Source organism: Zootoca vivipara, chromosome 11 (genome assembly GCF_963506605.1).
Source record: "Zootoca vivipara chromosome 11, rZooViv1.1, whole genome shotgun sequence".
In the NCBI taxonomy this organism is placed as follows: Eukaryota; Metazoa; Chordata; class Lepidosauria; order Squamata; family Lacertidae; genus Zootoca; species Zootoca vivipara.
Genome location: NC_083286.1, coordinates 1,264,344 through 1,292,155, shown reverse-complemented (window position 1 = coordinate 1,292,155; position 27,812 = coordinate 1,264,344). Strand labels below are relative to the sequence as shown.

Sequence of the window (27,812 nt, the reverse complement as noted above, 5' to 3'; positions counted from 1 at the left end):
TGGAGGAACAGGTCATCACCAAATTTGAAGTGGTTGTGGGTAAGGACAAAGTGGCAGAGTTTGGTAGCAAAGTCCGCTGTGGTTTTATCTGAAATGGTGTTCCTTATGGTGTGTGTGTGTGTTTCTTTTTAAAAAGGTGCTATTATAGAATTCTGGGCACTGTCGTTTGTTAAGTTTCGCTGGGAGCTGAAGCTCTGTAAACTACAGGGCCCAGAATTCTTTGAGTGAGAGTCAGCTGCCTCCCCGAACCTTCTTCCTGTGACGCCAATGCCGACACGCAAATTCCCTTTGACGTCTCCGATGACGCGGCCCGTCGCAGCCTCTTGTAGGGCAGGCAGAGGAAGGAAGCGACGTTCCTCGCTTGGCGGGTCCACTGCTGGGAAGGAAGCTGAGGCGCGCATGCGCTCGTGGCTGGGTAGGAAGCGGCGAGGCGACGAGGAGGAGCTTGCAGGTGCGCGAGAAAAGGAAGGGCGACTGTCCGTCCAATACACTCTGCGCATGTGCAGAGTGTAGCGAGGCTTCCTCGCGCAATCAGCGCGCGCGGGATCGCAGGGGGTCCCGCGAGATCTGCGCGGTGCTTCCGAATCTCCTTTGGGGTCGCGAGGGGGAGAGAGGAATTCCCAGAGGGACCAGACTCGGAACCTGCTTTGCGTTTCTGAGCCTCACCTCAGGCAGGATCTCTGGTTCCGATGAGTTGACGACTTTATTCTTCAGCCTCCAGGCCTCGCTCGCTCCTCTCAGTAAATGGAGGGCAGGTTTCGCCGCGGGTGAGAATACCCTCTGAGCGCTGGATGTTTGCCCTTTACTAAGGAAGGGTTGGGGCGTAGCGGGGGGGGGCACCTACCCCCAATCAAGTAAACAAATAAAAATACTAAACTAAAAGTAGAAATAATCAGAATATATTTCTGCAGAATACTTTCATTAAATATTTTACATTTAAAAATAAGATGGAAAAAGTCATGTTCTTTGTAATTTTGCAAAATATTTCAACCGCATGAAAGGTACTCCCTGATGTTACTTTTTATTTAACTTCCTATTTTTCAAGAATTGAAGATTTTGACAGATTTTTTTGAACACTCAGGGTCGAAAGAAAGTAGTTTAAAACAACTGTTGTTGAGGCATTCCAAATCTACTAGAGAGCCAGACAGAATGGTGACAGGTCCATGCCTTCAGTGGAGGTCCTTACTGCACACAGCGTTGGTGTCAGTGATCACATGGTCTGCAGGTTTTTCCTTGCTGTGAGGCTGCGTTCAAGTGCAGAACTTGACCTGGTCCCATAGGAGTGAATGGCAGCCATTCAGTATTGTGGGAGAAAGTAAAGTGGAACACTTCTTCACACCAAGTCCTGGTCTTAGTGATGCAGCAATTGAAAACTAAAGCATTGAACAACTGACCTCTTCCTATCTGAATGGCCCCATTCTGGATTGTTTTGCTTTATTGTGCTGCAAGGTAGGAGACTGACTTTTACAGTATATAGATTTAGGGGGAAGCTGCATGATGCTTTAATGAGGAATATGTGAGGGGCAAAAATGAGGCGCAGCACACATGGTTGTGAAGAGTTAGGGTTTTAGGATGTCTTATTCCCAGCCCTCTGGTTCCTAGTGTTTAAAGGCTTCCATTCTTGAGCCCTTCCCCATTGTTTTTAACTGTTGTTTTTGTTTGGCAGGTGGTTATAGTGACACAGAAATGGAAGGCTCTACTATGGAGGAAGAAGAGCTGATTCCTGAGCTGATTCCAATAAGAGAACAGCAGATAAATGACCATGCAGGACAGGACATTCCATATAAGATTCCTGTTACTATTATTACTGGCTATTTAGGTAATAAACTGTATGCCGAATTGTCACTGTAGGGTGATTAATAATGCATTTGGGTTAAACCACAGAGCCTTAGGGCTTGCTGATCAGAAGGTCGGCAGTTTGAATATCTGCGACAGGGTGAGCTCCCGTTGCTCGGTCCCAGCTCCTGCCAACCTAGCAGTTTGAAAGCACGTCAGAGTGCAAGTAGATAAATAGGTACCACTGCAGCGGGAAAGTAAACGCCGTTTCTGAGCGCTGCTCTGGTTCGCCAGAAGTGGCTTTGTCATGCTGGCCACATGACCCAGAAGCTGTACGCCGGCTCCCTAGGCCAATAATGTAAGATGAGCACCACAACCCCAGAGTTGGTCAAGGGTCCTTCTACCTTGTATGATTTGTTTTATTTAAAAGTAGTGTTACAACAATTTTTGCACTTGTCTTCCCTTTTTCCTTGTATACTCTGTACTAGAGAGGAGTACAGTGGAGTTCATGTAAGAAATTTAAACGTGAAAAATAAATAAATTGTGCTATGAATTAAATCCCTATGCTGTTGACGTGACATGATTAGAGAGCAAGGATGTTCAGGTCAGTTGTTGGAGCATCAAGCCTCCCTCTAGAAGCAAAGAAATGTAGAAGCCTTATACTGGTTCTCTTTGTGAGATGGGGAATTAGTTTGCAGCAGCCCATCAGCTAAATGTGCACAGAAGCTTACATGCATGGTACAATCTCTAGGTAAATCAGAAGTTACGATGCAAATATCAGTCATGGTGCTGACTTTGCAGGATTTGAGCATTGTTGTTGTTTAGTCGTTTAGTCGTGTCCGACTCTTCGTGACCCCATGGACCAGAGCACGCCAGGCACTCCTGTCTTCCACTGCCTCCCGCAGTTTGGTCAAACTCATGTTCGTAGCTTCAAGAACACTGTCCAACCATCTCGTCCTCTGTCGTCCCCTTCTCCTAGTGCCCTCCATCTTTCCCAACATCAAGGTCTTTTCCAAGGATTCTTCTCTTCTCATGAGGTGGCCAAAGTATTGGAGCCTCAGCTTCAGGATCTGTCCTTCCAGTGAGCACTCAGGGCTGATTTCCTTAAGAATGGAGAGGTTTGATCTTCTTGCAGTCCATGGGACTCTCAAGAGTCTCCTCCAGCACCATAATTCAAAAGCATCAATTCTTCGGCGATCAGCCTTCTTTATGGTCCAGCTCTCACTTCCATACATCACTACTGGGAAAACCATAGCTTTAACTATACGGACCTTTGTCGGCAAGGTGATGTCTCTGCTTTTTAAGATGCTGTCTAGGTTTGTCATTGCTCATTGATTTGAGCATTATACAGGGCTAAATTGCTATCACAAATAAGTTTTCAAGTTCTATGACAGCAAGGTGATGATGGTGCCTTGGCATCCTTTAAGAGGGTAGAGTCATGGTGCCCTTCTTGACTACTAAGAAACATCATTATTTTTAACTCAAAAACATTTCTATAACTTCAGCTGAATCAAGAACTTATTAAAATTGCATTTTTTTTAGCCCCCCAGAAATTTGACCAAAGTACATTGAAGTTTATTTCCTAATTTCAAAGTTTGTTTCATAAGTTTCTGAAGATATGCCATCATCAAATCTAGGAGTTTTCCATTGTTTGGTGTAGTTGTTTATAAATAGTGGGAAATGAATTTGTGATTAATACACACACACACAGTGTTAAAATTACATGAGGAAGCAAAGGAAGAAATGTTTTTAGTGTAGCTTGCACAATGTGCTGTGTCCCATAAATGTATATTAAGAACATGAGGTCCATTTTAAGACAATACAGTATGTGCAATGTTTGTGAAGAGATCAAGAATTAAGATTAACATTTCAGGAAGTTCTGGTCACTGCCTGTAAAGTTCTATTTGAAAGCATATTTTTATTTCTAAGTTGTATATGTATTCCCCCACCCCCCTTTCTTTGCATAATAAGTTGGTTCTGTTTTTTTAGGTGCTGGAAAAACCACTCTTCTTAATTATATTTTGACAGAACAGCACAACAAGAGGATAGCAATTATTCTAAATGAATTTGGTGAAGGTATGTATAAATATGCACAAAACAAAGAGGTTTTGTATATCAGAGCCTAAATCCTGTAAAAATAAAAATGCTCTTAAAACGCTTTGCACACTTACATCCTTGAGAGAGGAAAAATTCATTTTTATCTTTTAAATTATTCGAAGTACAGTTGTTGCTTAGAAGCATGTACTGTACAGTCATACCTCGGTTTAAGTACGCTTTGGTTTGAGTACTTTCAGTTTTAGTACTCTGCGGACCCGTCTGGAATGGATTAATCCACTTTCCATTACTTTCAATGAGAAAGTTCACTTCAGGTTAAGTACGCTTCAGGTTAAGTACAGACTTCCGGAACCAATTGTGTACTTAAACCGAGGTACCACTGGGGCTTCCGCTCGTGCTCGTGGGAGTTATGGCTGACCCGTACCATCGCTCTCGACTCCCATGAGGAATTTTGGCGGCTGCCAGGGGAGTAAGGCAGTCCCCTGACCCCCCCGGGGGTGACGGGGGGGCCGCTGGCCCGCGGGTGCCCCTTAACCCACCCCGATTCCTGAAGGGGTGGGGGGGACTGGGCTAAGCACTCATGGGAGCCGAAACTCCTGGAGGCCCCCCATGCGAGCACGAACGCCATGATTAAGAAGAATAATTAGATTTAAAATCATGGACATGCTTCAAAGGAAAGGGAAGAAGATACTGCCAGGACTTTATCAGCTTCTGAGTGAGAAGAGCCGAGAGAGTATTTTATCAAGAGAAAAGAATGACTGGGGCGGAACGAAAAGGGAAGTGAACTTTCTATTTTCATATTTTAAGACGTACATATAACTTTCCTGGACGGACTGCCTGACTATTTTAGACAAATGAGAAATGGAAATGAACTGTGTGGCATTGGATCTTATTTAAATAGAGGATTATCATTTTAGAAAATGTTTTTTTTAACTGGAAACCCCCCCTCCTCCCCGGAACGTTTATCAGTACTGCCTGAATGCCGCTGACGAGTGGGATTTACGAGCTGTGGCGTCTTTGGAATCTGAGAGCTAATTGTGGTTTAATCGGAGTCTCGGACTGCAGGGTTCAGCAGAAAGGTGAGGAAAGCTATAAATCAATTACGGCCCCTCGCTAAAAAGCTGTTCTCTCGCTAAGTTCATAATCAGTTTGGAAGAAGAAGGTACATCCCGAGGCACTCAAGATGGCGCTGAGTTGTGGCGTATGTGAAAATTGATGGATAGTAGCAGCCAAACGGGAGTCTCTGAGTGCGGTGACCAGCTGAAGGACGAGGAAGGCTGTACGTCAATCATAAGAGGTTATACATAATGTGAAACAGCTGTTCCACGCCAAAAGCTGGACTCGTGCAAAATCTATAAGAAGTTTGGAAGAAGAGTGCATAGAATCCGAGATTCCTAAAATGGCGGTGGTTTGTGTCGGACTGTTGACGTGGCAAGAAAGGCATACTGGACTAAGAGAGATTTATGGGGAGGTTGGACTGGATAAAAAACCCACACAGGAAAAATGGACAGTGTTAAATCTTGTTTGATGCTTATCTCAGAAGCTGCGACGAAAGATAAAAGAGAGAGGAAAACATCTAGAAGGATTATTGAAAAGATTGGGACTATGATGGATAACAGCAAGATTTTGACAATAGGATTAGGATGGCAATGTTAACAGCTGCTTAAAATCCCAGGACTTTGGAGCATGGGGAGTCGAAAAAAAATTGTTTTAAGGATTTGGCATAATATTTGGCTTAATTGATATGTATATGTATAATTGGATATAATTGAAATAATTGAATTGTTTTTTTTTAATTGGAAAATTTAATAAAAAGTATTTATAAAAATAAATAAATAAACCGAGGTACCACTGTACATCTGCTCACCCAGCCGTATGTGTTTGGGTGCTAATCCCTGTAGGCTGAACACATAGTATTTTCAACCAGCACAAAGGAGAACAGGCTGAAATGTTCTCAGCTGACTTTTCAAGGTATGAAGTATCTCCTTCCTAGGATTGAATAGGATTCTTCCTTAGACCAGAACAAATCACAGCTGGACACATGATATACCTGTAATTTTTCAGAGGTTTTTAAAGATAACTAGGTACAAAATATGCAACCACTTGGGAAGTTTTACTGCTTGGATGTGAGGAACTGGAACTTATTGCCTGCCCTCCCATTCCTTGGAGATAAGGAAGAATAGAAACTTTTCACTTATAAGAGAAAAGGAAGGTGTCAGAGGGTCGTCGTGGCTACTCTAGAGTAACTCCACCTGAGTCCAGTTTGTCTTCAAAAAAGTTTATTGTGCTATTTATTTACAGTGTAGAGACAGCTTAAAACATGACTTCTCATCCCGAATCAGAATCCAGCAATGGCGTATGTCTGTTCCTACGCCAGCAAAGTAGTCTGGGCACCCCAAAACGCCGCCCCCTTGACCTGCATTGCGGCGCTCTCCTTACTTCTGGCGCCGGAAGGAGCGATGCCCTTTCAGCTTCCTCCCTCAGCAGTCGGTTCCCTGGCTCTGCAGTATCCCCAAGCGTCTGCCTGCATCCCTCCACACCCCCCAAGCTTTCCCATTGTTCCTCCCTCTGATTTCTCTCCCCCTCCGAGTCTCTTCCTCTCCCTCTGGCTGCTTCAGAACCACTGGTGCTCTCTTCTGTACTTGATGAGGTGGACGTTAGGATGATGGGGGCTGGCTCCCTGTAGGGAGTCCCCCTTACAGAAGGGTTACTTGTCTGCTATCATTTTCAGGTAACATTCTCTGGAGGACATTGGCAGTGCATCTGTGTGATCTTTAGTGTGTCCTTTTTTGGCATCAGATAGTCACTTACGCCATAGCATGACTGATTCAGGAGATTTCTGCAACATACTAATACTATACTGTACGGAAGTTTTCACTGCAGCTTTTTTTCAGCTGTTTGCTCAGCTGGGATGGCATTGTTATAGGATATCATAATCTAGACTGCTCTTTGTGAGGTGTGGAACAAAATTAAACCTACCTGAATTATCATTTTGTTTAGTAAAAGGTGCACACCTCTCTTGTCACATCTTCATTCAGACATCAATCCATGGTCTTCATCTAGTTTAAAGGAGAGGCTCAGCAATACAAATGGTCTGAAGAGTTTCCTCTTTCTTACTATGTTTTCGTTTTACCTCTTATTCATGTTAGTATGTTATAACTGAAGTATGAGACGGTATGAAGTCTGAAAGGTTCTCAGCCTAATTAAAATGGGGTTTGACTTAGGCTAGGATTTTTTTGGCCACCCTTTATAGTTCAGTTGAGGTATAATGTCTTAGTCTGAGAAGAATATAAGCCAAGACATTTTGGATTCTGCTTTGTGACTGCTGGAGTTTTGATCATTGTGCCTGCTCTCTCACTTTTATCAGACAGAATGAAAATTGAGTGTTAAGACACAATGTTATGGTAGTGTTTTTCTTGTATTTTCAGGAAGTGCCTTGGAAAAATCCTTGGCTGTAAGTCAGGGTGGAGAACTCTATGAAGAATGGCTGGAACTCAGAAATGGATGTCTATGCTGTTCTGTAAAGTAAGGGTTTTTTTTTAAGGTAAGGTAAAGGACCCATGTGGCACTGTAGTCTACACCACTGAGCCTCTTGAGCTTGCCGATCGCAAGGTTGGCATTTCGAATCCACACAACAGGGGGAGCTCCCATTACTTTGCAAACCCAGCTCCTGCCAACCTTGCAGTACAAAAGCATACCAGTACATGACCCAGAAAAGCTGTCTGCAGACAAATGCCGACAACACAAACTTAGGTTACGTACAAGATACAACTCAAACACTATCATACGTAACTGCATTATACCACATATAAAATCTGTTGTTTACTGTATCTAGAATTCATATCACTGATGAAGCCCAGAAAGGCGAAAGAAGGATAAAATATTCCGTAAATCCTTGTCAACCCTTGTCGTCTTATCTACGTATGGATTGTTTTTGGACTTCATGAACAAATGCATATGGAATGGACTTCAGTATTTGAACTTCTGCATTGTGGAATTACTATTGGACTACACTAACAAACACATGTTGAATGGACTTTAGTATCTGACCCACTGGGTCTTCTGATCCTGCTAGCTGAATTGTATGTCTCATCTTTGTTGATATGTTAACATGATACAGTAAATAACAGATTTTACATGTGGTATAACGCAGCCGGTTACGTATGATTGTGTTTGAGGTGCAGACAAATGCCGTCTCCCTCAGCCTGAAAGTGGAGGTGAGTGTTGCACGCCATAGTCAAATTTGACTGGACTTAACAGTCCAGGGGTCCTTTACCTTACCGTTACCTTTAAAAACAACAACCACTGACTGTGAAATTGATCCTTTTCCTTTTAATTCATGTGTCTTCATAGTTCAGCTTGATTCTCCTGTAGTTATTAAGCAGTTCTCCTGTGCCAGGAACCAGTTGGTAAGAATTCCAGTGTTAAAAAAATACATAATATATTGCTGTTTATTAAAGTTGTGTTCTGCCTTCAACCCAAAGATTCCCAGGGCAGTACATAGCAAACTACTTAAAACACAGTGAATATAAGAGCCAACAATACGGTAAATAAAATAAGTATCAGAAAAAGACCTCAAATATCAAACAGTCTAGTAGCAGTTGAGATCATACATCAATTCCCATAGGTCTGAAGTAAGAAATGCAACTTAAGCTGATGCCCAAAAACAGTAGAGGAGAAACGTGGGGAGGGAGCTCTGCATTTGGGGTGCCATTATGCAAGAGGAGCTGTTCTGTGCCATTACCCTGAGATTAAGAGTCTCTTGCTCTACTGACTGAGCCACATTCTGCACCAGCTGAAGTTTTTAGACCACCTTAAAGGACAGTCCCAAGTTGAGAGCTTTACAGTAGTCTAAGCAAGAGGTTGTAAGAGCATGTAGTACTATAGCTATGCTATCTTAGTTCAGGTAAGGAAAGAGCTGGTGAACCAGCCAGAGATAGGCATAGGTATCCCTTTGCCACAAAAGACACCTAGGTTCCAAGGGGCAGTGATGACTCCAACAACACACGCAAATTTCAAACATCAGAAGAAGGATCTCTCTTCAGAACAGACATCTCTCAACACAAGGAACCACTCAACATCAATCTCTTCATCTCACCAGGATTCAGCTTTCATTTATTGGTCCTCATGCAGTCCATTGCTGCCACCAGATACCAGTCTAGCACCTGACTTGTTGCATGTTATCAGCATACTGATGGTACTATACTCCAAGTTGCTGGGCAACAGATCTCAACTACTTCATATAAATACTAAAAAGCTGTAGAGATAAGATGGGATTGCAGGACCCCACAGTACAAATGCCAGTGCTGCTCTGGTGTTGGTCCTGCGAATAAAAGCAGAGGTATTGTAGTATGGTGTCTCCAACTCCCAGCCCACAGAAGCTGGCCCAGGAAAATACAGGATCAGTTGCATGAAAAGCCATGGAGAGATTGAGGGGAACTAACAGGGTCACAGTCCTCCATCCCTTTCTTCAGAAAGGTCATCTGTTTGAGTGACCAAATCTATCTGAACCTGGGTCTTAGTCCAGATTGAAAGGTGTCTAGACAGCTTCATTCAGATACTGTTGGAGCTCACCATGCAAAAGGGAGCATTTTTGTCCAGGCAATATTCAATACCTCTGTGTCGAGCAAGTCTTCTGAGGATGGGGCCTTACCACTGCCTCCTTCTGGAAGCTCAGAAGCATCAAGGACTTTTGATTTAAGGTTAATGGGGAAAAGACTAAAATAATTGTTACGAATATGGTGAAAGAGGAGAGAGGAAAACTAAAAGGAATTATAGAGTGGGAGATAGTAAATAAAGTAAAACATCTAGGGATAACGGTAACCCCAAATAATGTTAATTTGTATGAGAATAATTATGAGAGAATATGGAAAAATATTAAAGAGGATCTAGAGAGATGGAAAGGATTAAATTTGACATTTTCGGGGAGGCTAGCAGCAATTAAGATGATGGTCCTCCCCAGGATTCTATTTGTGTTCCAAATGTTAAAAAGGATTAAAAAAGAAACATTTGAGATTTGGAGAAAGGATTTAAGTAAATTTATTTGGCTAGGAAAAAAGGCAATAATACAGTTCAGATTATTAACAGATATAAGAGAAAGAGGTGGGTGGGGGGTCCCAAATTTGAAATTATATCATGCAGCGGCTTGCTTGTGCTGGCTGAGAGAATGGGTTGTTCTGGAGGACCGGAAGTTGCTAGAGCTGGAAGGTTTCAGGAATGTAGGAGGTTGGCACGTGGTATCTATTAAAAGAAGAGAAAGGGAATTATAAAACATTTTCAAATCACGTGATTAAAAAAACGCTTTATAATGCATGGGTGGAGTACAAGAACTTACTTGAACTGAAGGTACCATGGTGGGCCTCTCCTTTGGAGATGACATCGATGGGTGGAGAACCGAAGGGAGGAAAATGGTTAACATATAAAGATTTGTTAGTGGAAGAAAATGGGCAATTAACAATGAAAACATACCAAAAGATAGAAAAGTATTGTTTGAGTTGGCTACAATTTCATCAAATACAAAGTATTTTTAACAAATATAAATTGATTGGATTTGTGGGAAATAGATCTAAATTGCAGGAAATATTATTAGAAAATTTGGTGAAGCCATTGGCAAAAGTTTATAAATTCCTTTTGGAATGGGATATGAAAGATGAGGAAGTCAAAAATGTCATGATAAAATGGGCGCAAGATGTGGGTAGAACAATTTATAGAGACCAGTGGGACAAATTATGGAGGGAGGATTTGAAATTTACGGCATGTGCAGGAATTAGAGAGAATATGATGAAAATGGTATATCGTTGGCATTTAACACCAGAAAAATTAGCAAAAAACTTATAGGGGTAGCCCAGACAAATTTTGGAAATGTAAAGAGAAAGTGGGCAACTATGTTCATTGCTGGTGGAATTGTCCAAAAGTGTTCATGATAAGTTGAAGAAAATGCTGAAAGTAACTTTTGAGAAAAAACCGGAGATCCTCCTACTGAGTATGATTCCCAAAAGCATCCCAAATGATAGGAAAAATATTCTTCTGTATGAACTTAGCAAGAATGACGGCGGCGATAAGAGGTACCTCAAAACAAAAACTTAAAGAGGAATGGAGGTATGTGGAAGAGTACTTACAAAAGGAAGGTATTAATACAAAACTGGTGATATGCTTAGACTGAGATCCACAAGAATTTAATTGTAATTGTAATTGTAAAGATAATTCCTTTTAAATGATTTCTTTTTTCATGCAGGGACAATGGTTTGAAGGCTATTGAAAATTTAATGCAGAAGAAAGGCAAGTTTGACTACATCTTGCTAGAGACAACTGGATTGGCAGATCCAGGTAACTATAATTTGGGGAAGGGGTGGATTAAGAGTGCCCCATTGAATTCAGTAGAGTGTGGTTAGGATTGTGTTGTGAGAATCTGGGTTGGAATTTTCCTTTATAGGATGAGCAGAAATGCATTGGGTGGGAATTCTGTTGTGCCTGTGTCAGGATGTAGATGTACGGTAACTTGGATACAAAAGAAAAAGAATGGAATTGTCAGGAAACAAGAGTAGCCGAAGGTGATTCCACAACAACCATCCTTTCTGTAAATAGTGCATCTTATAACCCCCGCAATTCTAGAACCTGCTGGATCAGACGAAAGATCCATTTAGTCCAGCATCCTGTTCTCACACTAGCCAGCCACAAACAGAGCGAGCATTTTTTGAAACCTAAAGAGCAACATCAATGCAAAATCTTCTTGCTCCTCTCAAACCTCTAGTCACACACACATGCATGGTACCCAGGAGTGGCTTGGCAGTGAAGAGCGGTGAAGCCATTTGCCTTGGGTGACAGATCTGCTCCCCATCCCTCCTGCCAGCCCTGCCACACCTTGGCTCACAGTCAATCCTAACTTCACTTACCCAAAAGTAAGCTCCATTGAATTCAGTGGTGTTTACTTTGGAGTAGACATGGTTAGTATTGCAGCTGTGGTTCTTTATGTAGGTTGGAGGTGCTGCCATATAATCGTATTGGTGAGAAAAATTTAATTTTGTATCTAATAGTTAACTCCAACCATGGGTAAGAGTAGTGTGTAATTGGAAGACCTAGTAATTCCAATCTTCAGTTCATAATTTCAAAACACTTTTGTTCCATAATAGTGTTACATGCCTGCTTGAAAGTATGTATCATTTATATCTATAGTCATAACTTATAAGAGACGATTGTCCTGAACATTGTTTTAAATTTAGGGAAAAGAGTACTCCCATGCATACAGATGGCAGCTACAAGTCAGAAATGACAATTGTAATATCTAAGCCATGGTGTGTGTATCAATGCACAATTTGAACTGTTGTCTTCTTAACAATCGTGCTGTTTTAAGTGCAAAAAACTGTCCAAGATACTGGCCAGAGGTTTTCCATACTGTACTGGTAATGCAGATCAAATATATGTTTCTATGTGCCTTTGAATAATTCATGGCAAGTAAGCTCTGTGATTTGGCCTAAATCTAGCCACTGGGTTCCCCCCCCCCCCGACTTTCTGATTTTCTTTTGCCTTTAAGAATTGCAGAAAAGTAAGTTTTTCAACCAGTTTTAAAAACCTGCCTTTTGCAATGCATATATATCCTGAGCTATGTATTGATAGGTGCTGTTGCCTCCATGTTTTGGGTTGATGCTGAATTAGGAAGTGACATTTATCTTGATGGTAAGAAATTAAATCCAAGTTACTCAATTGTTTTTCTAGTGCATGTTTGGGAAACTTTGTTCCCACAAGGGCCACATTCTTTGGGGGGGAGAGGATACAACCCTGCAGTGTGTGGCACAGAGCAGACAGTGGCTGGGGCCACAGTTGTGGTTTCTTATACATGCACACACACACTTCTCACCCCTCACATATCCATTCACACATAGTTCCCCCCTTCCCCTCTCACTCTCTCCCCTCCTCTCTCCCCTCCCCAGCTTATATTGGTGTCAAAGGCAGGGGTCAGCAACCAGCAGCCGTGGGCCAGTCCACCGTCCCTCAGACCATGTGGTGGGTCGGGGGGGGGATGATTGAATTCCTATGCCTCACAAATAACCCAGAGATGCATTTTAAATAAAATTGCACATTCTACTCATGTAAAAACACGCTGATTCCCAGACCGTCCGCAGGCTGGATTTAGAAGATGATTAGGCCAGATCCGGCCCCCGGGTCTTAGTTTGCCTACCCATGATCTAGTGTATGTAAATTATGAGTGCAAGATAGCATTGTGCATAATGTGTGCTAATGATTTTAGGTAGTATCCATGAAGGTGGATAAAATGGCTAGGTTCTACAGTTTAGAGCATGGATAGGGAGCCTTTCTGTTGAGGGTCACATTATCTTATGGTTAGTTTTGTCAGGGCTGCCTTCTAGCAGTGGGCAGGACCAGAACCAAAAGCGGACGGGGTCACCCCATTTTTCTCTCCTCTTCCTCCCCTTCCAACAGGCTGATAGGTGAGGGACACTACATTATTGCTGGAGGTCTGAACTAGACACTTGTCAAGGATTTTTCCTCCCTTTGCTCCATTCACTTTGATTCCCCAATCCTGTTTCCCACTCCCTTTTCCTTCTCTTCTTTTAGACTCCTTATCACCTACATAAAACTAGGCCAAAGCCAAGCCACATTTGCTGACCACTGGTTTAGAGATCTCTGGTGGTTTCTCCTATCTCTATGTAGAAAAAACTCCTCTCTACAAACTTCTTTTTGCAGGTATCATATCTGTTGTTGATGCAAAGTATGGACTGCAGGTAAAGTAGTAAGACCGCAATCATTACTTAATAATAATAATAATAATAGAGAAAAGTACTTGTTCCTTGCATCTTTTTTATAGACTACACAAAAATAAAAACAGATTTTATCCTTATCCTAGTCAGCAAAGAAAGAAAGACTCCAAAAAGGCTTTGAAATAATAAATGTATAATATTCAGTAGCTTTGGAATTCAACGCATCATCTTGCATTCTTAAATCAGTAAAAAGCTTTACATGCTGTCAGTGTAAAGGTTGAAGCATATGCATAAATCTAGAATCATTTCGGTTATGGTCCTGGAACATGGATAATCATGTAGATGAATAAGTTAAATGTGCAGTCCTAGATGTATTTACATGGGGGAAGCTCTCCTTGAACTTAATAGAAATTACTTTTAAACAGGCATGAACATAATTATGTAGTATGTACATTATAGAATCACAGAATTGTAGAGTTGAAAGGGGCCCCAAGGGTCACCTAGTCCCAATACCAGACAATAGTGAATTTATTTATTTATTTATTTATTTATTTATTTATTCTGTGGACACACAAACCCATGGATTTTGTCTCCTGTGCAAAAACCATCTGTAAACGTTTCGAAGTCAGAAGTGTTGAGACAGATCCAAAAGTCTGTGAATTATGACAGGTGGACAACATGAGCCTCAAAGCATTTCACCTTCCATACTATCTCTTAAGCTAGTTCACATCCTTTGAAGCACATGGTCCTTAAGACTTTGTATGTGTAAATTCATGGCTGCAAGTAGCCCAAGCTTTTCTTCTAAATCAATTATTTTTGTCTGAACAGAAGAGCTAAATGATTCCCTCAGTACTTGCTGCATAAAGTGCCTTCAGTATCTGTCAGCAATTCAGTTAATAAAATCAATAATTTTCCTATTGTAACTCTCTCTCTTTTTAATCTTTGTTCAGCATCTCATAGAAGAAAAACCCAGTGGCCTTATCAATGAAGCAGCTAGGTATTAGTACAACGACCATTTTCTATGTGTGTGAATCCTGAACTGTTTATTGGAAAGCATAATATTGTCAGGCAGCCTTGACCAAGGACATTATTAATTTTGAGTTTTAGTTTCTAGACCTGACTTGCTTGTTCTAGCTGTTTTCATTTTGTGGATTTATCTTGCTGTACAGTTTCTTTGTGGTAGTTTTATTTTGTTAAATATCATTTCCAGTATTCATTTTTTTTTCTTATTTGTACTCCAATTTATGTGAAGTTGCTAGCAGCATTTCACTGTATCGTTGTTGTTTTTTTAAATGATGGATGCTAGCCATATAGACAAATTGCTCTTAAGGACATGACAGTGGCTAAAAGTGAACTGGGATATCCCTGATTCAAATCTCACTTTAGTCATGAACTCCATAAATACTTCTGACACCTTTTCTCAACTTCATCCCACCCCCATCTAGAATCCACTGAGCCTGGTAAAGTTTACTTGGGCAATTTATGTGAAGGGTTTTGCAGCATCATAAGACAGCCCTAGTCTTGACATACCATATTGGCCCAAATATAAGCTGCACCCAAATATAAGCCGCAGCTTTAAAATTGGATTGGCGGGGAGAGAAAAAAATAGAAAATGCCCGAATATAAGCCGTTCCATTCCTGGCTGCTCCTGGCTGCATATTGGGGGAGGTGGGGGGAGCTGCGCTGCGTTGCCAGCGGCCTTTCCCCTTTCTGGCTCTCACCCTTCCCTGCCTTGGGGGAGAGGATGGGGAAGTATGTGCAGGGCAGGTGCTGCTTCCCCACACTCCTGGCCCTGTTTCCCTTGCACTCTTGGCTGCATACCATAAGGTGGTGAATATAAGCCACACATTAACTTTTTATGGTCAGAATTGGGGGGGGGGGCAGCTTCTATTTAGGCCAGTACGGAATAAATGGAATTTCTGTTAACAGTGGCAAAAAGATCAAACCTGTATTGAAAGACAATGAAGAGTTCACTCCTGCACCTCCTATTTATTCATGAGTTCACTCTTTCTTGTGTAGACAGATTGCATTAGCAGATCTTATAATCCTCAATAAAACTGATTTGGTTTCTCAAGAGGCACTGATGAAACTGAGAACAGCTGTCAGGTAAGCAGGAATAAATTATAGGTGCTGGTGAATTTTTCTTCGACTCCTACCTGTTTCCTCTCTATGTCTGGTAGCAACTGGAATTGCAGATTGCATGATTACTATGACAGTATGGCTTAGTATTCTTTCTTTCTTGAGAGCAGTCAGCTGTATTTACTTGCTGCAAGCTTGCATCAAGGAGACTCTAAAGTGTCAGTGTAGTAGCTGCACAATCCTTTCTTAATTCTGATGGGTTTTACATGGATGGGTGTCAGTCTTTCAAGAAGGAGAAATGATCAGTACTCAAGTTATTCTGAAATATAAGCATTTGTGGCCTTATAATAGAGAGGGGCAATGGCATGTTCTAACAGCAGATTTGGACACAATTTAAGGAGTGTAAAATGTTGCATGTAGTTGGGGATGGAATAAAAAATGGTTTGTACCTATATTCTCTTTCCCTAACCAATAAATGAATCAAAAATAGGTATCCTTCAAAATTTGAACTTATCCAAATGTTGAGTGCAACCAAAAAGTATGCACAAAATGGATAAGTATGCACAACATTATATTAGGGAACATTACTTGCAAAAATGTGTCTGTGTAGAAGAATGCATACAAATTTTCATTCATACGTTTTAGGGGGGAAATGCAACAGGAGTGAACTGAACTTACGTTTGGAAAAATGAAAATGTGTCCCTGCTTACCCACAGTGCGCCCTGAGTCTGAGGTTTGACACCATTAGGCCGAAAACCCCTCTACCCCCAGTTTTTCCTTGACTTGCCCCAGATCCTCACAAACTGTGCATAGAGTTTGCAGGGGTTTGTTAGTGTCTTTACTTCTTGAGAACTTAGGCTCCCATCATTGAAGAGTATCAGATATAGGTAAAGATGTATATGGCTGGGTACAAATGTTATTGTCACAATCGAAATTTATGTTTCTTCTCTTTTTTCAATGATGTTAGGTCAATAAATGGAGTTGTCAAAATTTTAGAAACTAAGAGATCCAGGTAATGATAATGTAAATCAGAAATAGTTATTGCCACTTTTTCTTCCTCTTGTGATCGCTACATATTGATCTGAAATGTATATTTGATCAAGGAAGGCAACATATGGCCCATACATGGTACCGAGTCAGTTTTGATTTGGTTTCCTTCTCTGACTACAGTGGTACCTCTACTTACGAATTTAATGCGTTCCAAACGCACATTCGTAAGTTGAAAAAAAAATGTAAGTCGAATCCTATAGGAATGCATTGGGAGAAAAAATTCGTAAGTTGAAGCAACCCTATCTTAAAATTCATAAGTAGAAAAAAATCCTATCTAAACCGCATCTAAGATGGCGGACGGAGCTCCGTTCGTAAGTAGAAACATTCGTAAGTAGAGTTATTCGTAAGTAGAGGTACCACTGTATTCCTGTTGCCTGGTAGCTGGAGACTGTGTGGAAGACAAGAAGATTATTTTGTCTGTTCTGCTTTACTAAGGACCATAGCAAGGCTGGTGTAGTCTTCCAAGGGCTTTTTGCAGGCTACCCCACATTACACTCTTCAAAGCAAAGGCTTGCCTACTCAGATATTCTTAACAGTGTCCAACTGGGTCATTTGTAAATAATCTTCATATTAATTTGAATTAAGTCCTATCTGCCAATTAGGAGTTGGTATCAGAAATTAAAAAGTCCTACTCTAAAAGCCTCTTGGTTAGCTAGCAGCTCAGAGTTCTGTAGGGAATTCATAAATCATGATCCCAAGCCCTCCATTATAAGTATGCTTAAAGGATTAGTTTAAAGGGAAGTACCGGTAGATACATTGAAAGAAATATTGGGGGGGGGGGGGAATGGTCAACAACTAAGTGGCTGTTATGTAGCTGTTTCACAGTGAAAGTCTTTGTAGCCTTGCTACTTTTGGATTGAAAATGTCATCCACTCCCAAAAAGGGGCAGAGGACAACTAATGAGGAAACCTATTGAAAGTTTACATAAACTTCCTTGTTATAATCCAATGACTGAATATTTGCTGATTTTTTGTTATAATGTCAGATTTTAAAACCTACACTGATATGGAAAGGAATAAAAAGCATGCAGTCCAGCAAAGATAAGGTTAAAGTTTCAAATAAATTATTTTTTTGAGAGAACCTGTGTAGCCATGGGTTAGTAAATTTGTCTCGCCATAGGCGAGTAATAACTGGGTAATCGGTGCCAAAGGGTCAGCCAGTGACAGAAATATGATTTTTGTTGTTGTATATTTTAAAACTAAATAACAAACTTAAAGATTTTTTTCTAGTTCTTAAACTATATTTAAACTGTGCTTCGTAGAAACAAGCCAGGTTAAAATGAAAGTTTTAGATCCTGGCTTGATCTCAGCGAGCATTAAAACTGCAGTTCCCCAGGTTTTGATATGACAGGGTACTGTGTCTAGTTTAAAATTAAAAACTTCTCTTTTACATAAGCACAAAAGAGAAGGAGAGGGAGTATCCAAGTCTGAGGCTCACAGCGGCTCATTTCCTGAACTCATACAGTCCAGGAAACTGTATTTTCCTACCCAAACTGTCAAGTTCTCCCTTTTTTTTAAAGGGAAATTCCCTTATGCTGAAATTCCCTTATCCCTCGTGAGAAAAGGGAAAACTTGACAGCTATGTCCTACCACATTGCCAACTTGAATAAAATATTGAGCGAGCCCAGGTAAGCTCTGCCCTACACAATCAATTACAAGTTGCAGTGCGCACACACCTTTGAATGGCAATGCCCATTAACTAGGTGGGGTGGCCCCCTCAAATATTTTAGGGTGGGCTCTGAAGGGACCTCGGCCCCTAGGAGTTGGTGCCTTAGTTTCCTACTATGTCTGAACTGAGCCTTAGGAACTCAAAATAACCTTACTACTTTTAACCGTGATATGCTTTTTTCAGCCCCTACATTCCGTTCATGCTGTCTTTCTTCTATTGAATACAGATTTTGGAGCACTGCAGAGAGCAGATAGTTCAAACACAGCTAGCCATAAATGAAAGAGAATATTTGCTTATGCTGTTATCTGTGCATTACAATGATTTCTCTTAGAAAAAGGTCTTGCTTTAAATTTAAAAGAAGTGGTCACTCCATAGGACTCCTTTCTCTGTTTTGCAGTTGTCTTTTTAATATGATAAGGTCTCCATCCTTTCCCCACTAGATCCCAGACATTTATTGAGAGTCCCTTGACCATCAAGAGAAGCTTTTCAGGGGCTGCAGGGGGGTGGGAGAAGGAAAGCGGGAAAGCCTTTTTGTAAAAGAGGCCTTCTGCTCATCCATAGGCTGCATGCAACCCATAAAACACTTCAGTAGGGGAAAAGTAAATTTATTTGTTTTTTTTCTTAGAGTTGACATCTCTGATGTCTTAGATCTTCATGCTTTTGATAGTTTGTCAGGAAAAAGGTAAGATTTTATTTTACACTGTTGATCAGCAGATTGCTAGCTTTTGCATAAGACTTATGTGGAGTTATGATTTAGAATTCAACTTGTAGCACAGTCTCTGGTACACACCCAGGTTCAGGACTGCCATAATTTGTCAGTTATATCCAACTAATTGAACCTAAATTAGTCATGTCTAGTAACTCCAGTGAGTCGACTCTGAGTACAACTAGCATTGGATACAACCCATGGTCTTTAGGTATTATTATTAATTGAATTTATATATCACTCTATACCCGGAGCTACCCAAGTTAGAGAAGGAGTGAGCTGAAAATGTAGTTAATTACTGTAAACAGAAATTCACCAAAGATTAGTCAACTGCAAATATTACATTAAATTTACTTCAGTTCAGTTCAGTTCCAGCCAAAGGCCATTATTAACAATAGTATTAATAAAAGAAGACAGAAAATACATCCATAATACAAAAAAAAAACTTTACCAAGTCCTGACCATTAAAACACAGTTTCCCTCTCAGACAGCATCAATTCTAATATTATTTTGCCTTTTAAAAATCCAATTTCCCAACATCTTTTTTGGATGCTTTCTGGTCAGTTATGGTATCTTAGAGGAGAGCTGAAGGTATCATCATCTGCTTTTCTATAATTACCACTATGCCTGGGCTTATCCTGATCATTTGCTAATTGATAATCCCTTTGATTTCTGGAAAATGGATGCTGGCAGGGTACCGGTAGGAGTTTTGGGCCTCTAGCCTGGGCATATTTCCCCCCAATACCTGCATTCAAGTCAATATAATGAATCTTCCCTTTTTGCTTATTGGAGCACATCTGAGTATTATTAGGATAGATGACAAAGGCAGAAATCTTGTAGCTTGCGAACTTCCTGCTCCTTTCTCTCAAACTCCCTTTTCCAGACTTCACTTCCCTTTCTCTAGAACAGGCACGGCCAACAGGTAGATCATGATCTACTGGTAGATCACTGGATGTCTGTGGTAGATCCCCTCATAGAAGCTCAACAACTTTGGCTCGCCTAAAAAAAGCTCAACATTTTCTCCCTGCACCCCCCCCAAATTTCCTCCTCCCTAAAAAAAGAGCTCAACAACTCTTTCACCTAAATGAAACCCCCCAAAACAGGGCTTTCGTTCCTAAAAAAAAGCTCAACAACTTTGACCTGAACCCCAAAAAAAGGGGGTAGATCATTGCCAGTTTTTAACTCTGTGAGTAGATCACAGTCACTTGGGAGTTGGCCACCCCTGCTCTAGAAAGGGGGATGGATATCTAACTTGTCATTGGTGGTGGGGTTATTTGGACAACCTTTTTATTCAAATAACAGCTGTCTGCAAACATATGAATTAGAAATCAGAACTTGTCCCATACATCAGGATCCTGAAAGTTTAGTTCAATACTGGCTCTCTGGTCACAATTAGACAGGTATTTTCTGTGCAATGTAAACCATTTCTGAAATCCAGGAAAGCCCCTATAATGGCTTGAATTCCCGCTAGCCGTTCAGAGCCTGTTTTCACTATTCTGCTGGGTTTCTTCACTGGCCATTCAGGAATAATCACATGTAGAACATCTGGGGACCTCTTTCCAGAACAAGACTTTCCCCCTCATTCACTACCTTTCCAAGTACATTTATTAATCCATCGTTCACTTCCTTTTGCTCCTGGCTGCACTGTAGAGTAGTGGAGTACCTACCTAAAGCCTTCAGAGTTTCATCGAAAGACGCCAGATTGCGACTTGAACAAATTAGATTAGGTGACTGGCCGAGATCATTTTTTTGGAAGGCAGCAAGTGGGTTATTATCACACTCATCCATATGGATCTGAAGAGGTTAAGTTGAGAGTGGAAAGCAACGCCATGTCTTGAACATTCATATTGGTATAAAATCAGGTTTCTGTGTTCAAGTTCCAGTCTTGATAGAGGTCGTTTTGTTTGGTTACTGAATCTGATAAGCACTTAATGAACTCAGACCTATCCCTATCTTGATGTACCTTCAAACCATCACTAACTTCAGGCTCTTTACTGGTAGGTCTTATCTGCAGGACTACAGTCAGAATTCCTGTCTCCACTAACCCAAGTAGAGCTAGATGATATCTGGTTTTCAACATTGTGATATATCACCAGCTGAACATCACAATATACCAATATATATATGTCTGAAATAAGGATAGAGCTATGCATGGTTTTCCCCACATTGTGATTTTTCCGGTGCCTGCACTTGTGATATGCTGCCCCCTGCAGGAGCCTGGCAGAGTTAACGGGCTGCAAGAATCAAGAAAAACATTGGCTGGCTTCGTGGTTTTTCCCACATTGTGATTTTTGCTTAGCACACACATATACACCATGATTCATGATATATTGCCCAGTATCAGTATCAGTTTCATTATAGGGACTTCAAATAGGTTTTGAATGATATATTGCCCAGACCTACCAATCGGTATACTAATTATAGCATTCAAACCCCAAACTTCCTTTTCCAATGCATCAGTTCTGGTAAAGATTTCCTTCTGCTGTCTGTTTAGACAGGATCACATAAAAGTTCCCACAGGGAGGGAGTTTCCGGCTCTGTTGTGGCCGATTCTATTATGCCAAGATTGTGATTATGCTTAGTCGATGTTTTGTTATGGAGGAAGCTGAGGTTGCATCATAGCTGCCAAGTTCTCCCTTTTTTAAGGGAAATTCCCATATGCTGAACAGGCTTCCTTACGAGAAAAGGGAAAACTTGACAGCTATGGGTTGCATATATATCTCTATGGGAGCATATATATCTGCTCCTAACAAGTCTGTAGCAAGTGACCAGTGAGCTAAGCTTCCATTAGAGGAATTAACATTAACTGCTGAGCTAACTGACTTTTCAACTATTCAAGATTAAAACAAAACCATGGAGCTCGAAGACAAGCAGTCTTATTTGTCGCCATCTTCACCTGTAAGCCATTAGGACTAGGGGGTGGAGGTGTGAATTCCATTTAATTATTGAGGTCACAGGCACAAATTAGTCAGTTGCACATTCACTGTAACATGCTGTAGCCTGAAAAGCAAATGTGAAAATTGCTTTTGGGGTGGGGGGTGGGATTGCATTTAACTAGCAGCCTTCAATTGGGGACTAGCTGCTGTATTCCCTGCAGTGAAAGATTAACCTACAACAGAGTTTCCATCGCTCCAGGATAATGGGACATCTGTCCACAGCCAAAATGTTTGTCTCTGGTGATATCTTGACTCTACACTTGCCAATTTACCTCTGACTGCTCAGCTTCATATCCTGCAAATGCTTTTTAAATGAATTTTATATTCACAATATTAGATACTTTGTATTTATTTCTGCTTAACATAATGCTGACTGTGCTCTACTTATTTTAAGTTTCCAGCAGAAGCTGCAGCTTGAGGAAGTACCTAAACCACACCTTGATAAGGTAATTATTTTTATCTTATATCCATCTAGCAGCTCTACATTAAGCTTGATTTGCTAGGCAAGTGTTTGTAACTATTTACACATTATTTATGTATCTATTTCATTTATAAAATGCATATAACAATGCATTTGTATCTTTTCTTTTTCACCCCTCATAACTTGATCAATCATCTTGGGGTACAGGGAAACGTGCTAAAGTCAGTCTAAAGGTAAAGGGGACCCCTGAACATTAGGTCCAGTTGTGACCGACTGGGGTTGCGGCGCTCATCTCACTTTACTGGCCGAGGGAGCCAGCATACAGCTTCCAGATCATGTGGCCAGCATGACAAAGCCGCTTCTGGCGAACCAGAGCAGCACAGGGAAACGCCATTTACCTTCCTGCTGTAGCGCTTACCTGCCAAGTCCCGGACTGCAGAATCCGGGACCGGCAGCCACATGACACCGGAAGTTGCGTAGACGCAACTTCCGGTGTCGCTTTGCTCATCTATAGGCACCAAAAATGGCCGCCGGCGGCTTCGAAAGTCGTGTCTACGCATGTCTGGAAGTGCGTAGGCGCAACTTCCGGTGTTGCTCTGCCCATCCATGGGCACAAAAAATGGCCGTCGCCAACACCGGAAGTCGCGTCTACGCACTTCCAGACATGCGTAGACGTGACTTTCGAAGCCGGCCTCGGCCATTTCAGGCAAATCAGGGGGGGAAATGGCTGCTGGCAGGAGAATGTAAGGGAGAATAACGGGAGACGAAGTGATATGGGGGACCGCCGGGAAAATGTAAGAAAAAATGGGGGTTTCCCGTGGAAAACGGGGAACTTGGCAGCTATGGCTATATTTAAGGAGCTGGGACCAAGCAACGGGAGCTCACCCAGTCAGTCTAATGAATGGTAAAAGGTTGAGGAAGCAATTAAGAGCTTGAAAACTTAGTAGTTTTGTGCACATGTGCAGATATATTTTTACAGCATATTGCTTATTTTTAACCTGCAACATTTTTAAGGACATTGCTGCTAATGTATTTACAAAATTTTGTGATTTTTTTCAGTCTTAGTATTAAGGCTGGATACCTAGAAGAGCAAGCAATATTCCATTTACACAGTCCTTCTCCACACCCAATTGCAGCCCTCCGTGTATCTCAAGCTCTCCTGAGGATTGAGTGACCCTCTTTGCCTTAGAACCAAATGGGATTTTTTACATTAGGAGAGTTGAAAGGAAATAACAACAACAACAATACAATAACAGTAATAATAATTTATTATTTATACCCCACCCATCTGGCTGGGTTTCCCCAGCCACTCTGGGCGGCTCCTAACAGAATTAAAAGCACAATAAAATATTTAAAACTTCCCTAAACAGGGCTGCCTTCAGATGTCTTCTAAACGTCAGGTAGTTGTTTATTTCCTTGACATCTGATGGGAGGGCGTTCCACAGGGTGGGTGCCACTACCGAGAAGGCTCTCTGCCTGGTTCCCTGTAGCTTTGCTTCTCACAGTGAAGGAACAACCAGAAGGCCCTCGGTGCTGGACCTCGATGTCCAGGCTAAACAATGGGGGTGGAGACGCTTCTTCAGGTATACCATTTATTTCAAAGGCACAATTTTATGCGGATCAAATGGAAACTAATCTATGAAAAAATGTCTAGTTTTAATAAGGCTGTATAATAATATATTGTACTAGCAAATAAGTGGTCAGAATTGGATTCACAACAAACATCATCATGACATGTGGATTTGCAGTGTTCCTCAATGTTACCATGCTGGAGTAAACACCATTGCTTGGTGTTGTATTGCATAAAGCTGTCATGTGGTTCAGAAATGTGTGAAACACCACTTGAAATATTTTTTCAGATACTACCTCAGTATAAACTACAAATTCAATATATGATAGGAAAGTATTGGTGGGGGAGTTCAACTGATACAAAGCACTAGGAGGATGGGGCATGTACTGATACTATGCTTATGTTTAGTTACGAACTTTCAGACATAGCTGCCAAGTTTCCCCTTTTCTCGCGAGGAAGCCTATTCAGCATAAGGGAATTTCCCTTAAAAAAAGGGAGAACTTGGCAGCTATGCTTTCAGACTTAAAGCATTCCAGGGTATTACAAAAGCACACATTCTATATACAGTAATACCTCGGGTTACGAACGCGATCCGTTCCGGATCGCAGTTCGTAACCCGAATAGTTCGCAAACCGAGCGCGATGGGCGCCGCCATTTTGCGCATGCGCAAAGCGCGTTTTTCGCGCTTTGCGCATGCGCAAATTGCGCGATCGCGCGCGCGCGGCTTATGCACGCGCGCGCGGGGCGAAAACACTTCCGGGGTTGCGCAGTTCGTAACCCGAACTGTTCGCAAACCGAGGTGGTCGTAACCCGAGGTACGACTGTATTTTATGGCTTTATTTCATATTGTTTTTGTATACTGCCATGAATATGTCTTAAAGCTTTTTTTAATTAAGGTGTATTTGGCCCTTATTAAAGAGCTGATTACAGCAAGTTTTACATTTCTATTTTCAGAGTATTGTTACATTCACATTTGAAGTGCCAGGAAGCACAACTGAAGAAGAGCTAAATGTGTTTGTTCAAGTAAGTGCTACATACTTTGCTTTAAAAGCATAATCACTTGTAAATTTCTCTGTCCAGATGCTTTAGTTGAGATACTTTCATTGTAGGCGGTTGGACTAGATGACTTGGAGGCCCTTCCAACTCTACAAGTTATGAATCTGTTATTCATCTACTAGGCAGAGAACAGAAAAGGGAACATGCACACTCTTGTGTATCACATTATGAATGCCTCATTATTAAAAGCCTCTTTCTATTTATAGGATCTTCTGTGGGAGAAGAATATAAAAGACAAGAGAGGTAACCCCATGGAAGTAATAAGACTCAAGGTTCAGTATTCAGTCCTACCAAACTTGTTTTCAGAAGCATTGTTTGCATTTTTTGTTTTTGTTTTTGCTGGGGCACAAAAAGTGACTACATGCACAGCAAACATAAGCATAAATAAGTGTGTGTCAATTCAGATGTATCTGTTGAATCAGTAGCATTTGAATACTGAGATTTAGTTTCTTCTGTTGGAGCCAGCAGAATGGCACTTTCCTGCAGCTATTGGGTAACACATGAATCCATAAACCTTCTGGGAGGAATCTGTGATATATCACTTCACTCCTTCCTACAAAAGCATTACCTCTAATCTAGGACAGTGGTGGTGTGGGAAGAAGCCATGTTGTGGGCTCCTCCAAGGCAGCCCAGAACTTGTACTAGTACCCAGTGTTGTAGAAGAGGGGCATTCCATGATCACTGAGCAGGCCACTAGGTTACTGGAGGGTGACCTATAGCTCAGTTGGTAGAGCATGAGGCTCTGAATCTCAGGGTTGTGGGTTTGAGCCTCATTTTGGGCAAAAGATTCATGCACTACAGGGGGTTGGGCTAGATAAACCCTCGTGGTCCTTTTCAACTCTCCAATTCTATGATTCTATACTGTTGTCCAGTTAAATAGAAGATTTGTGCATACTTGTTACCTCTTCCCATGCCCCAGTTTCCAAGGTCTGTGCTAAATCCACAATTCTTGATGTGAGGACAACATTTTCCCATATATATTGGAACTGTTAAAAAAAAACACCAAAATACAACAATAATATTATATCATAATAGATCATATAATTTTATATAATCAGATAGTTATAGAATTAGATTTTCACTTGCATCAGAAATACTTTCTGTATTTGCTGTAATGAGCTTAGCCTTTTCTCAATCTTTCAAAGTAATTAGAATGAGCACCAGGCAATGTTATTTTTGTGTGTGTATTGGCTACATAATATTACCACACCTCAAATTAAATCTATAGATACTTTCCTTTTACAGTAACTTATTTATATTCTTTCTAACCAGGGACTTGTGTCTATCAAAAACAAACCTCATCAGGTGATAGTCCAAGGTGTTCATGAGCTCTATGATCTAGAAGAAACCACTGTAAGATGGAAGGAGGAGGCTGAACGAACAAATAGATTGGTTGTAATAGGTAAGAGCAGTATATACATTTGTACTATTGTACAAAATCACTGAGCAAAGCCAAATGATTATATAAAAACATAAAGATAATCCATAAAATTGTTCTAGATACAGTACTGTGCAGGATCTACTAAAAAACTGAGATTATGTCAAGTTTCTATCAAGCTATTATGGTCTTTTCAGTAGTGCTGTTTGTTTTTTCTTGGCATGTCTATTTTTCTTTCTGTGGCCCAAGCTACAGAAAAGTGTTTAAAAAGAGTGTCTTCCAATGACCTATAAAGCAGGCTGTGGGGAAGAGCTATTTAAAAGAGCAAAAGGAACACATGAACAGGGAACAAGAAGTTCTCTGCCTATTTGTAGTTTATCTCTGCTCACTGTTCTTTCCTTCAGTGTGGTTCTAAAACTAGAAATAAGCTTTAGTAGAAAAATGCACCTAGAGGGAAGTGAATCCTGTGTTGGCGGCAGGGATCCTGGTCTGGCAGGGGATCCTCGGCTTATAAGTTATCTGGACAGTCTTGCATCTCAAGACTTGGATCTGTCCTTATCCACAAGTCAGTTTTCATCATGCACCTCAATCAGTAGCAATTTGTTCACAGCAGCTTCACTGATTCTTCCTTGTGAAGCCAGGCTTGCTCTCACCTGGGTGGAGGCAATGCAAAGAAGCTTGGCGTGAACTGTAACTGAGGCAGATCTTGCCCTGTCTGAGTCTGTAGCTGAGGCAGATCCAAGGAACACACTGGGCAGAAAAATGACCAAACACTTTGCACCATTGGCTGTTTGTTTAACTACCTGCTTTCCTGCCCCCAATTGCTACTCAACTACAAGCAGGGAGATTAGGTAACAAAATGAACTTTCCCAATATGAATGAAGGGTTAGGAAATATGAGAGGTTTCAGCCCCCTATTTTATATGTTCAGCTATTTGCAACAATATCCTTGTATTGAGGTGGGAAAGAAAATGTTTGCAACAGGTTAGACAAGATAATGGGGTTTTGGTGCTCTTTGGCTGGGACACTTGCCCTGTATCTGCCGTCTGAGTGGTATTTGGCTAGTCCACAGTACTAAGTGCTTGTTTTGTTTCAAGAGTGTTGATTGCTTGGGTTTGATTTAATAATAATGTAAAATATTCATTGAAATGTTTTTCTTTTTTGTGTTGTTCTCCTTATAGGTAGAAACTTGGATAGAGATATCCTTAAAGATGCCTTTATAGCTACTGTGACTAAGAGAGGAGGAAACGGTTAATGTCATCTTCTGAAGAAAGTATCTTTCAACACTTCCTTTTTATCATGAATAAGCCAGAGTCCTGGAGCTGTTTTCAGCTTTTCCACTGCTGTTTAAAATTTCGTTCTTTTACAGTTTTTATTTTATTTTATTAAATTTCATTTCATTAAA

The 27,812-nt window shown here is 41.0% G+C and overlaps 1 protein-coding gene across 4 annotated transcripts; it reads left to right on the top strand.

The window, feature by feature from the left end:
* The first annotated feature begins 239 nt into the window (after window positions 1-239).
* ZNG1C (Zn regulated GTPase metalloprotein activator 1C) lies at window positions 240-27,812 on the top strand. 4 transcript variants are annotated; one of them, XR_004691560.2, is made up of 16 exons: window positions 240-451; window positions 1,667-1,819; window positions 3,766-3,852; window positions 7,260-7,356; window positions 11,066-11,157; window positions 12,445-12,504; window positions 13,531-13,568; window positions 14,495-14,541; window positions 15,564-15,650; window positions 16,591-16,635; window positions 18,967-19,023; window positions 22,378-22,429; window positions 24,929-24,997; window positions 25,237-25,273; window positions 26,303-26,432; window positions 27,589-27,812. XR_004691560.2 is itself a non-coding variant. In XM_035099761.2 (16 exons), exons 1-16 carry the CDS (start codon window positions 268-270, stop codon window positions 27,660-27,662), a joined length of 1,338 nt encoding a protein of 445 aa, XP_034955652.1. In that variant the 5' UTR covers window positions 253-267; the 3' UTR covers window positions 27,663-27,812. The 4 variants fall into 4 exon arrangements, 3 of the variants coding, with proteins under 3 accessions (XP_034955652.1, XP_034955654.1, XP_034955655.1); XM_035099761.2 differs by having other exon boundaries at window positions 253-451; window positions 25,237-25,302; XM_035099763.2 differs by lacking the exon at window positions 240-451 and adding an exon at window positions 458-767 and having other exon boundaries at window positions 25,237-25,302.